The sequence below is a fragment of the Pristis pectinata genome, chromosome 13 (assembly GCF_009764475.1).
Source record: "Pristis pectinata isolate sPriPec2 chromosome 13, sPriPec2.1.pri, whole genome shotgun sequence".
In the NCBI taxonomy this organism is placed as follows: Eukaryota; Metazoa; Chordata; class Chondrichthyes; order Rhinopristiformes; family Pristidae; genus Pristis; species Pristis pectinata.
Window position 1 is genome coordinate 36,328,779 of NC_067417.1, and position 12,365 is coordinate 36,341,143.

A 12,365-nucleotide genomic window follows, 5' to 3' on the forward strand; every position below is an offset into this window, starting at 1 on the left:
GAACTTAAAGTAAAAAATGGATGATATATGAATGTAAAACTTGTGGAAATGGAATAAATTTCAACCCATCTGACTAGTCAGAGAAAAGATTACCCCAATCACCCTCCCCTTCAATTGCATGCATTATTTGCCCTTCTTTACAATTCATTGTTTAGAGTGGTTAAATATACAAGTTTTCAGCATAATTCTTTTAATCTTAATTCAGCATCCCCTGGTTATAGAGTTCTAAAACAAACTACTAAACCACACAATATTTGGGAAACATCTCCGCATGGGCTGCTTCTTTTCCCAGAGTACACAATCCCAAGGATGTTCAAAACCTCATTGTAACTCAGATACATTGTGATCACCATCATTTGGCTGTCGTCCTCCAAAATGTGTCTAATGCATAGATATCCTTATAAGAGCAGGGCAGTGGAGATTATGCAGTGCACCAAAATGGTATTATAACTGCCAGGAATGTGAGCTTTATGCCTCTGACACATTTTCCTTACTACTTGATATAGAACACAATAAATATTGTGGCACAAGCATAAAATGAATGTACTGGAATTAACACGGGCTGCTCATAGAGGGAAATATATAATAGTAAAATCATCACTGTTCAAGAATGCCAAAACATAAAAATCTATTTAAAACATAAAATCTTACCTGACCAAACTGTGTTAAGCTCGTATTTATGTCATAAATGTTAGAACGACTAATTACTGCACTTTTCGCCCTGAAAAAATAAATATTGTTGTGCTTTAAAATTATACGAAGAGATAACATTTAAAAGATAGCCAACATATTGAAAGAATTCTACACATGTCTGAAGTCACTTCATGTAACATGGTGATCTGCCTATCTAGTATAAAATGCATGAGGCCTTCAGAGTCATAAACATATTATAAGCCACTACAAGCAGACTATATAGAGGGAGATCCAATTTTGCTTCAAAGGATAAATCCTGACATTTCAATGAGTACATTCACTGTATTTATTCCTAAATCATTATTCCACTGTGTTAAGATTAATTTTCTGATAAAGAGCATCAAAATTTTTAATGCACTCCATGATCATGGTCAGACAACTGTGAGAGGTTAAAGACCCAGACATTTGCAGCTATATTGGCTTTCTGCTCCCCGCTCCCCGTTATCAATATGCCAAATTGTAATTTCTTAGGCTTGTGTATAAACACCTACATTTTCCCCCTTCACCATCCAAGCCCACTCCCTCGCCTCTTATGCTCTTCACAAATCCAACTCATTGGCCAAATTTTCAGTCACTTGTCGTGGAACCTTCTTTTGATGCCTGGAGCCCACTCCTTCCTTGTGTCCCTGAGAAGTTCCTTGGGACATTTCTCTACATTAAGTGGTCCATTAAAATAGAAGTCATTGCTAGAAGCTATCAACAGGTCAGGCAGCATCCAAGGGGACAGTAGAGTTGACAAATTCATTTCAGGTATCCTACATAAGAAGTGGAAGAGTGAAATAACGTTTCAAGCTTCAGAGAGGAAGGTGGAGAGAATATAAGGGGTCTCCGTGACAGGGTGCAGACCAAAGTTGTCAAGGTGAAAATTACTATAAAATACAAATGATAGAACCAGTAAAAGGAAAAAAGAGAAAATTGAAATGGGAAAGTACAACCACGTCTGTGGAAAGAGAAAGAAAACAGGGCTGGCTACAACAATAAAGCCTGAGGGTTGCAGCGAGCCCAGATGGAAGATGAAATGTTGGAACTTGAGCTTACATCGGTCACTGGTGGAGCCACGTAGGAGGCCGCGGGCAGAGAGGAAAGAGTGAGCATGATACAGAGAATTAAAGTAACAGGGCAACTGAAGGCTCGGGGTCACCCTTACAGACTGAACGGAGGCGCTCTTTAAAAGCATAGAAGTAATACTTGAGATTGATTACCAAATTCAAAGTACAACATAACCATTAAAGGAAGTGTAGATGTGCTTCCAGCTGTAGAAAATATCCTTCCTATAAAATGAAATAGAATGAATGAAGTGCAAGAAAGATTGTCTGAAACATATGCATTGGTGAGGAACATGTGGTTTATTTCCCTGCTATAAATTCTATATACCTGATAAATGGTTGCTTTGCATTGCCTGATCTACTGCTTACAAGGCATGGTGACTTGCAGCTTTCAGATGGGAAAAATTAACTTGTTTCCCATAGGACAAGCTATTCAACTTGGGCAGCAGGGTGTCTTGGTTGGTGGAGCTACTGTCTCATGTACAATTATTGTCTGTTGTAAACTCGTTGACCTGAAACATTCACTCTTTTGCTTTCATCACTGTATTTCCTGGTTTTTATGCTTTGATTTCAGATTTCCAGCAGCTGCAGTTTTTATTTTTACATAGCACAGAAGTTTGATTGGCAGCTTTAATATGTTTGAGGAACATTTTCAAAAGAAAGTCTTCTTGTGGCAGATCATTGAAGGATGTTGGATATATTTAAGGTGATTTACTGCCAGTCAGCAGTCATTCTGAACTCTTCATAAATGTACACAGTCAAAAATATTGTGGAATGTTTCACAACAATCAGTCGCATATTGGGCATGGTTTGTGCTTTCTGCCCCATTTACTTGAAGGGACATTAAGAAATACCTTTGCTTCCAAGTATTCCAAGGAGGATATTCATCTACTATTTTTTATCTAAAATACTAACAAATACGACAAGAAGTTTAATTTCAATAGGTACGGAGAAAATCCATTCTTCCGCATTTCCCATTCAACAATCTTTCCCCGTCCATCATGGCCCCAAGAACATATTGGGCTGTAACTTACACATCCTCTTTATAAACCACAAGAACACATAAATTTGTGTTAATATGTGCAGTGTTTGGAAAGTGCTCCAGTAAATTAACAAAAACAAAAACAGTTGCTGGAAATCTGAAATTAAAAAAAACAAACAATGCTGGAAACACTCAGCAGGTCAGGCAGTGTTTATGGAAAGAGAAACAGAGTTAATATTTCAGGTCTGATACCCTTTGTCAGAGAAGGATCTTGGACCTGAAATGTTAACTCTGTTTCTTCTCCCACAGATGTTACTTGACCTGCTATGTGTTTCCAGCATTTTCTGCTTTTATAACAATTGAACAATTCTCTAATTTATGAAAGCCTTTATTAAAACAAGGTACTGCACTGTGCAGGGGAAACTTGCACCAGTTACACATTCATGAACAACCAATTCAGGAGGCCCGTGGTTCCAAACAGAATAATCTGATTTGACTCAAATTCATCAAAGCTGAATCAGAATTACACTTCCTTCCTGCTACTTGTTCATCTCACCAACTACAGAAGGCCCAGAAGCCCCAGAAGCCCCAGAAGCCCAATCATAATTTTAGAGAAGTGCTATTAACACAATGAGCAACACCTGTGCTTTTAACATCAAACATTTTCTATCCTGTTCCTGTTAATCTGTACACACTTAATTGGCATTTTTCCAGTTCTTTACATTTTTCTTAAATATTGGCCTGTGACCTATTTATTCCACACATCTCCTTCCAGATTATAATCAGATTTTCCAAATCACTCTTCCATCTTAATCCAGTTTAAATTTTAATTCCATATCACATAATGCTTGAGTTATTTCAACGGGCACGAGTGAAAGGCTTACAGACTGTTAAATTGCACTCTCAGTGACCATTCACTACAGGTCATTCATCTGCTGATTTTCTTCCTCACTTTCCTAATGAAAAAACATGCAACACACACTGTCATCAAGCACTGATGTAAAAAAAATAAGCAGCCCAATGTAAATGACATCAACGTTAAATTTCTAGTGTAAACAATAGTCGAAAGTAACCTTGAGATTTAAACCCTATCTTACCAATGACAGTTGCTCAGAAAATTGAACCCCTGGTAATATTACTAGTTTTGGCACAGTGATACCTCAGGTAATGCAGCTGTCTGATAAATGATCAGGGTTCAATTCTGACCTCTGGTACTATCTTTGTGGAGTTTGAACACTTTCCCCATGAGTCCTTAAGTTTGACCTGGGTACTCTGGTTTCCAACCACGTCTTAAAGATTGTTTATGCCCCTAGTGCAGAGTAGTAGTAGGAGAATAGGGGTGGGTTGAGGGGGTTAATGGCCATGTGGGAAGAATAGATACAAAGTAAGTGATGGAATGGGATTGAAGGGATTGGTCTGAGAGCTGGCATAGATTCAATGGGCCAAATGGGCTCCTTCCATATCATAAGGGAATATAACATGAACAATATAATTGTGCTTGTACAACATATTTCGATACATGTTAGAATATGGAAAACAATCCATGTTGTTGAGATGCATTTAAAAACTTTAGAAAATGTCCTCCCTGGGGAATGAAATGTGATTTAAATATGCACAGGAGAAAAAGTAGAACTGTGTTCAGCATGGACACAGGAAGAGACAACTGCCAACACTCAGCAGCTCAAATGATTGCAATCCCCCAACATCCACACACATGCTGTCAACCGCAAGAGTCCAGGCCCTACTGACAGATCTGATGCCAAATCCAAGACTTCATTCGACCACTAATCTCCAGATGGAGTCTGGAGGCAGGGTCCATTCAAGGTCCTAAACCCTATTGGTTCCCACAGGAACTAGAAATATGTGGAATAGCTGGAAAGGGGAAATGTAAATAATTGCTTTTGAATATTTCACTGTTTAATAGTATTTCTAATTATGTATTTCCATGTAGACAAAAGAGACTACAGATACTAGAATCCAGAACAAAAAAAAAGCAAAAATCAGAATGCTGGAAGAACTCAGTGGGTGAAGCAGCATCTATGGAGGCAAAAGATGCCAGTTGATGTTTTGGGCAGAGGCCCTGCATTAGGACTGGGAGGAAAGAGGAAAGATTGCCAGTATAGACCAGTTTGGGGGGGGGGGGGGCGGTGAGGTTGGTAGGTGGAACCAGACGGGACAGGATTTTCATGTGCCTTTAATGAATAAAGGCAGACACGGTAGTGTAGCAGTTAGCATAACGTTATTACAGCGCCAGTGACCCGGGTTCAAATCCGGCCACTGTCTGTAAGGAGTTTGTACAATCTCCCCGTGACTGCGTGGGTTTCCTCCCACATTCCACAGACGTACAGGTTAGGAGCTATGGGCATGCTATGTTGGCGCCAGAAGCGTGGCAACACTTGTGGGCTGCCCCCAGAACACTAAGCAAAAAGATGCATTTCACTGTGTGTTTCGATGTCCATGTGACTAATAAAGATATCTTATCTTAATTATCTTTTAAAATAATTTAAATGTTTTTAAATATTTACTTAAATTTGAATGTAATTCAAACACCTGAATGTCAGAGACGTACAGAATCTGTTAACTTGATTTTCAGGCTTCCCAGTCAATGAAAGCACCACTCCAGTTTTGCCAGCTGCCTGGGGCTGTCACTGACATTTCAGAGAGGTGCCTCCGCACTGCTGCCTGAAGCCAAGTCACATCCAGCCACTCTGCAGGCTCAGGGATGTGGAGGGTCAGAGAAGTCAGCACTCCAGTTCTGGAGGACCACGGGTGGCAATTCTGAACAGCCTGCCAAGTCCAGCACAATCCAGCCCTGTGGGTTATCTCACACCAAGAATACCGAAGTATTATTTACAGGCAGGTTTCATCTAGCTCACAATATCCAATGAAATTCAAAGCTAATTTACAATGTTGTGGGTGTTTCTATTCCAAGTTCATGCTTAGAAATGAAATCAAATTGTTAAATGCTGGATCCAACAAGTTGCTTCAGACAAGATGGCCTGCTCAGCAAAAGCAGGCTTGCTGCTTTTTTCAGAATGATGAGGCTTGAAGTCCTATTCGGAACTTGAACACAGAATCCAGGCTGACATTTCACTGCGGTACTGAATGAATGTCTCACTGTCACAATCACAGGCTTCAGCTGTAATACTAAACAGAAATCTCAACTTCCTGTTTGAGAGGAAATAAGAGATCTCACGGTACCATGAAAATATACAAATAACCCAAGAAAATGGAAGCAGGAGTAGGCCACTCGGCCCCTCAAGCCTGCCCTCCCACTCAATATGATGATGGCTGATCTATACTGGCTTCAACTCCATTTCTGTGCCAGTTCCCCATAACCCAAAGGGATCTCTATTGATAGCCTGGTTAATATTCATCACTAAATTATTGGTATGGACCAGTTGGGCTGAAGGGCCTGTTTCTATGCTGTACGACTCTATGACTCTATTGCTGTTTGCAGACAATTCCCTCGTTCCTCTACATCACAACAGTAACTACAATTGCAAGTGTTTGGCTAAGACACAATTTTGGACATCCCAAAGATGTGCTGGGTTTGAGTTCTTGATCTTCATTCACTCTTTTCCTCAGTTAGCTAAAGAACCTTTGGCACTGGTTAATTCCACCATCAAAGTCTGCCTTTGCTGAGAGCTGGCTCCCATGATATCGAAGCAGTCCACACCTTGCAAAAACTCTTTATGGAACTTCTTGGCAGGGCCAGCGTTGTGCAGCTTGGTAGAGGACCTCTTCTCTTGAAGTTGATGTATGGTGAAGGTCACCTCTGCCCAGCCTCAAGATGGGCCAAGCCTACACAGCAGCTCTTCAGCACTAACAGAAGGTTATTGAGGAGAACTCTAGCAATGATTTTCCCTGTGGGAACCAACAAGGAGACCCCTCTGTAGTTTCAGCAGTCAGATTTGTTACATTTCTTGAAGGTGGTTACAGTTTTGCCATCACTAAGATCCTGTAGCATCTCCTGCTATTCTCAGGTGTGGGAGATGAAGCCATGAATTTGTGATAGAATTTCTATTCCACCAAGTTTTAGAACTTTGTCAGCAATATCAGCTGCTCCTTAGAACTCATTGTTTCTCAGTTGGCATTTGGCCTTTTCAACTTGTTGTTGGTCAGGGATGGTGCAAGGTGAGACTGGATAGTTTGGTAAGGGATGGAGTCAAGGACACTCATGTCATCAACAAAGTCATGGTTGAGGAATTATTCACACCATTCCAACCAGTGGGCACTGACTGCTTCTGCATCCTTCAGAGCTCTCCTCCATTCTTGTCCCTCAGCAGAATGGGTCCTTGGGTGTTTGGGCCATAAATGGTCTTGACTTTGCTGAGGATTCCATGTATGCCATGAACATCAGTGACTTGCTTGACCTCCTGCATTCTTTCCACCCATCATCTATTTAGGTCAGTGCGTGTGGATGTAGTTGCGCAATGTTACAGGAAATAGTATTACAGATGCCTCATTCTCTTGACTGGTCCAATAGATTTGCAGCTCATATCCCTTAGGGACAAGAATGGGGGGCTGCTGTAGAGACGGTTAACAAACTGACCGCCACATAGGAAGCCATTCAAGATGGAGGAGTGAATGGGAAGGTGGTTGTATGAGGGGATGGTATAGTTAGGGGGTGGGCACTGGCCTTTGCAACACGAAGCATGAAAGGCTATGTGGTTACCTAGTACCAGGGCAAGGAACATGTCCTTCAGGCTGAAAAGGAGCTTGGAGTAGAAGGAGAAGGTGCAGTTGGAATGGGCCACAGAGGTACTAACGATATAGGTAGGGGTTGAGCAGCTAGAGACTAAATTAAAAGACTCTGGATAAAATTAGCACAGTGTTAATGGGATTACAGAAATAAATGCTTGGCTCAAAGATTAGTACTGGAGAAGTGGATTTCAATTCATGGGGCACTGGATCAGTCCTGTGGAAAGTGAGTGCTGTTGCATTGAGACAGACAAACATCTGAGCCATGCTGAGACCAGAGTTCCATCAAATCGAATAACTAGGAAGGTGGACAGGGCTTTAAGCTAAATAAGGGAGGAGCGTCCCAGTGGAGAAAAATTGAGCACCCTAAAGAGAAATAAAACAAAGCAACAGTGCAAGAAAGTGACTGGGAGTAAGGTTAGCCAAAATGTATCAAGAAGGTGCAGAGCACCACAAACAAACAAATGCACTAACAAATAGAGTCCAGTTAAAAACAAAATGGTAATAAGACAAATAGGACTGTGGTCCAAAGAAATATTAAGGTGCCTAAAAAATGTTTAAAAATACAAATCTAGAAGTGCTGTATCTGAACACATAAAGCATTGACAGTAGATGGATGATTTGACAGTGCAAACAGATATAAATGGATGTGATATAATTAACATAATGGAGACAAGCCTGGAGGGTGGCCATGCAGCTGAATATCCAAAGACATTTGATATTTAGGAAGGACAACAGAGAGGAAAAGGAGGTGGGGTGGCATTGTTGGTAAAGGATGAAATCAGAACAATGGTGAAAAAGGATATTGGCTCACACTATCAAGATGTTAAATCAGTCTGGCTGAAGCTGGAAAACACAAAGGGACATTAAACATTGGTGAGAGCTGCCTATAGATCTCCAAAACAGTTATGGTAATGTAAGGGAATTAAAGATGCACGCAAAATGATGCTACAGGAATCATAGGTGTCTTTAATCTACATGTAGTCTGGCCAAAACAAATCAGCAATAATGCTGTGGAGGATGAATTCCTAAGGTACATACGAGTTGTTTTTAAGATCTGTATATTGAGGAGCCAACTAGAGAGTGGGCTTTCCTAGATTGGGTACTGTGCAATGACAAAAGGTTAGTTAATAATCCTTTGTGTGAGGTCCTTTAGCGAAGTTTGGCATGCATGATAGGCAATTGCTAACCTGTAAGGAAATAATGCAGGAACCACAATTATACACCCTTTCTAGACTAAAATACAAAAAAAAAGTTACCTAACCATGACTTATAAAAGTTAAGGATAGTATTAGATCCAAAGTGGAGGCATAGAATGTCACAAGAAATAGCAGCAGGCCTGAGGATTGGGAGCATAAAGGACAAAAACTTTGATTAAGAGAGGAAGAATAGAGTATGAGAGTAAACTTGCAAGGAACATAAAAGTGTACTATTAAGGCCCATACAAGTATGTGAAGTGAAATGGATAAGTGAAAACAAAATGCAAGCTCCTTACAGACAGAAACAAGCGAATGTATAATGGGGAAGAAAGATATGGCAGAGCAACTAAACAGTGGAAGAGGACACAAGTAACTTCCCAGAAATTACAGGAAACTAAGAACCTAATGTGAAGGGAGAATTCAAGTGAATTAATTAGTGGAAAAAAAATTGCTGGAGAATTAAATGTGACCAAAAGACAATAAATCCCCAGGGCCTGATAATTTGCATCCAGTGTCCTAAAAGTGTTAGCTATTGCATTGGTTGTCAGCTTTCAAAATTCTACAGATTATGGAACTGTTCTTGTAAATTGAAGGGTGTCAAATGCAACCCCACAAATTAAAAAAGGAGAGGGGAAACTGGGAACTATCGACCAATTAGCTTAATAATAGCAGTTGGGAAAATACTATGGTCTATTGCAAAGAATGTAATAACAACATGCTTAGAAAGTATTAATAGGTTTAGACAAAGTCAACACGAATTTATGAAAGGGAAATCATATTTGACAAATCTATTGCAGATTTTTGAGGATGCAGCTGGCAAGAGATACAGGAGAACCAGTGGATGTGGCATATTTGGGTTTTAAAAAGTCCAACAGAAGAAGTTAGGGGTTAATATACTTGCACGGACTGAAAATTGATTGACAGACAGGAAATAGACAGTAAAAATAAATGGGACTTTCTTGGGGTAGCAGGCAATGATGAGGAACATCACAAGGTCAATACTTGGGCCCAAGCTAATCACAATATACATCCAAGAATTAGAAACCGAATGCAAGTTTGCTGACAACAAGAGCCAACATCAGTCACTGAAATCTAACACGCAGGTTCAGCAAGCAGATAAGGCAGCAAATAGTATGTTGGCTCTCATTTTAAGAGGTTTTAAAGTATAGGAGCAAAGATGTCTTGCTGCAATTATACTTGACGAGACTGCACCTTAGATATACTGTGCGATTTTGGTCTCAATTCCTAAGAAAAGATATACTTGCCATGGGGGGGTGTATAACAAGGGATCATCAGATTGATTCTCGGGATAGTCCTATGAGGAGAGATTGGATGGACTAGGCTATATTCTCTGGATTTTAGAAGAATTAGAGGAGATCTCATTAAAATGCAACAGAATCCTTCCTTTGCCTCATCTGTAGCTTTCAGGGTTGCACTAATGACTTTAGTGTGCTGGTTTGCATTAGAATGAACCAGAAGGTCATAAAAAGTTCATATATCTCACAGTGGGAGTCATTAGATTTCCTCGTTCTTGACAGCGAAAGCTATGCCTTGAAGAATGTGTTCCTCTTTATTTGCTTTCCAGATAAAAGTTCTAGTTTGTTGTTCTTTGAGCTGGCCATCTCCTGCCCTTTGTCCCTTAATGAGGATGGAAATGTCAATATCAAAGTGTCAGAGCTCCTGCCCCATGATGTCAGAGCTGTCTCCAGACCTGTCATTGTTGGAGATGTCCCTGAGGCTCCTGGTGGTCCAGGCGCTGAAGTTGACATTGAGGACTGGAAAACCACCCTTTGGTGACATTGTTGAAACTGAGGTAGTCTTTCTACAGGCAGATTTGACAGAGCAAGGTCTTTGTCCATTAGCAAAGGGATGGAAGATGACCAGGCTCCGCTGCATGGGCATTAACACACACACGTGTACGTGTATATCGGCACCTGAAAGCATGTGTGCACTCTCACATACTATGGGTGGGTTTAGGCACAAATGCCCTTCCCCACTACCTGTCCTCTTCACATCTTTCAAATCTCACTCACCACCCCCCCCCCCCATCCCCAACCCCTCTTACCATCAGTACTCCCTGAATCTTTTCTCCTTTGAGATTCCTTCCCCCAACCTCGATCACTTCTCCTCTCTAAACTTCTAACTCTCCCTCTCTCTTGCCACTTGCCTCTCTCCTTTCTTCCTTGTTCCAGGAACTCCTTCACTTCTCTTTCCTCTGACCCTCTCCTCTCTCACCACTGCATTTTCTCTACTCCTCGACCCAACACCATGGCCTCCCTCTCTCTCTAGCCTTGAGATAAACCTCGAGAGAAAGTTTGTTGTCTGCAATTGGTCCCAAACTGGATAAGTTTTCATCTTGTCATATGTTAAAGCCTGACCTGATTAAAACCTCATTCAACCACCCAATGGTCTTTCGGCTGTTTGAGCAACTCCTCCTCTGCCCAGGGACAATGATCCAGTAGGAATCCCGCCCAAGTCTCCTGGTAGCTTTCAGCTGGCCTCTCAATACTGCGCAACACCAAGCAGGAACAGGCCCAGTTATGCCTACTCTACTTCCCTTCTGCTAGTCAATCTCCAGTACACACCAGTATGCCACCTCCCACACCATGAGCACTTATTTTCCACATTAACCTTTGATTCAGCAGCTTTTCAAATGTCATCAGGAAATCCAAGTTAGGAACATCCGCCAGTTCCTTTTTAACCATTGCACATGTTACTTCTTCAACAACTGCAATAAATTGGTCAAACATGATCACCCTTTCACAAAACCAGGTTGACTTTGCCAAATTACCTTGAATTTTTCTAACTGTCCTGCTATACTGTCTTTAATAATAGCTTCTGACATTTTCCCAGTCTTTTCAATTTAGTGTAACTTTGTTGAAAAATAAGTGAACATGGATGGATCCACTGCTCTGCTGAGAAACCTACGGGATCTTTCATTGTCTTGTCCAACAATTCACTGCCAACTATCAACTAATGCAAGCAAAGTTGTTGTTCATTTCACTGATATTTGTGAGATCTCACTTTGTACAAATTGACTGCTGAACCTCCCTACACAATAATAACCACAGGAAATTAATTAATCGTATGCCAAATACCTTAGGTGTTCCTGAGAGATGCATTATACAGTTTAAGTTATTTGTATTCTCTTTAGCTGAGGGAGAGAAATCTCCCTGCTCTTTAGTTGACAAAATGAATGAGTCCCTAATGATATACTCTGCCCACAGTGAAGATTATTGGTTGAGCAAATGCTAGGAGAAACTTCTCACTCGCAATATTCCATAACTTTTTTTATACAATAAAACAGGTAAAATTAGATCTCTAAAACGGAACTGTGATTTTGCTTAATTAATTAATATGAATGTCCATATGCTATATAATCATTTGAGTCTTTGAAATAAAATTGTCGTTGAATTTTAGGATTGCTATAGTACTTCCGAGTCTATGATAGAAATAGAATGCGCTAGGGACTGAATGCTTTAGAAAACTTATTGAACAAAGGCCTGCCATTGAAGAGATAATGGAAATGGTGAAATATTAACAACATTTTGGGAGACACAGTCATGGAGACATACAGCATTGAAACAGGCCCTTCGTCTCACCACATCCATGCTGCCTGTTGTATCTATCTACACTAAATCCATTCACTTGCACATATGATGCAAGAAAAAATTTAAATACCAGATGAACAGAAACAATAAATACAGGCAGTCCCTGGGTTACGTAAGTGTTCCATCCCCG

General features: G+C 40.6%; 1 protein-coding gene across 3 annotated transcripts in view; it reads right to left on the reverse strand.

Annotated features, from left to right (window-relative positions):
- dpep2 (dipeptidase 2) overlaps nucleotides 1–12,365 on the reverse strand; it is a 53,365-nt gene that overhangs the window by 24,974 nt on the left and 16,026 nt on the right. For all 3 annotated transcript variants that reach the window (XM_052028718.1, XM_052028719.1, XM_052028717.1), the window contains one exon: nucleotides 652–721. In XM_052028718.1, the coding sequence (XP_051884678.1) occupies nucleotides 652–721 (70 nt within the window). The remainder of the gene's footprint in view (nucleotides 1–651; nucleotides 722–12,365) is intronic.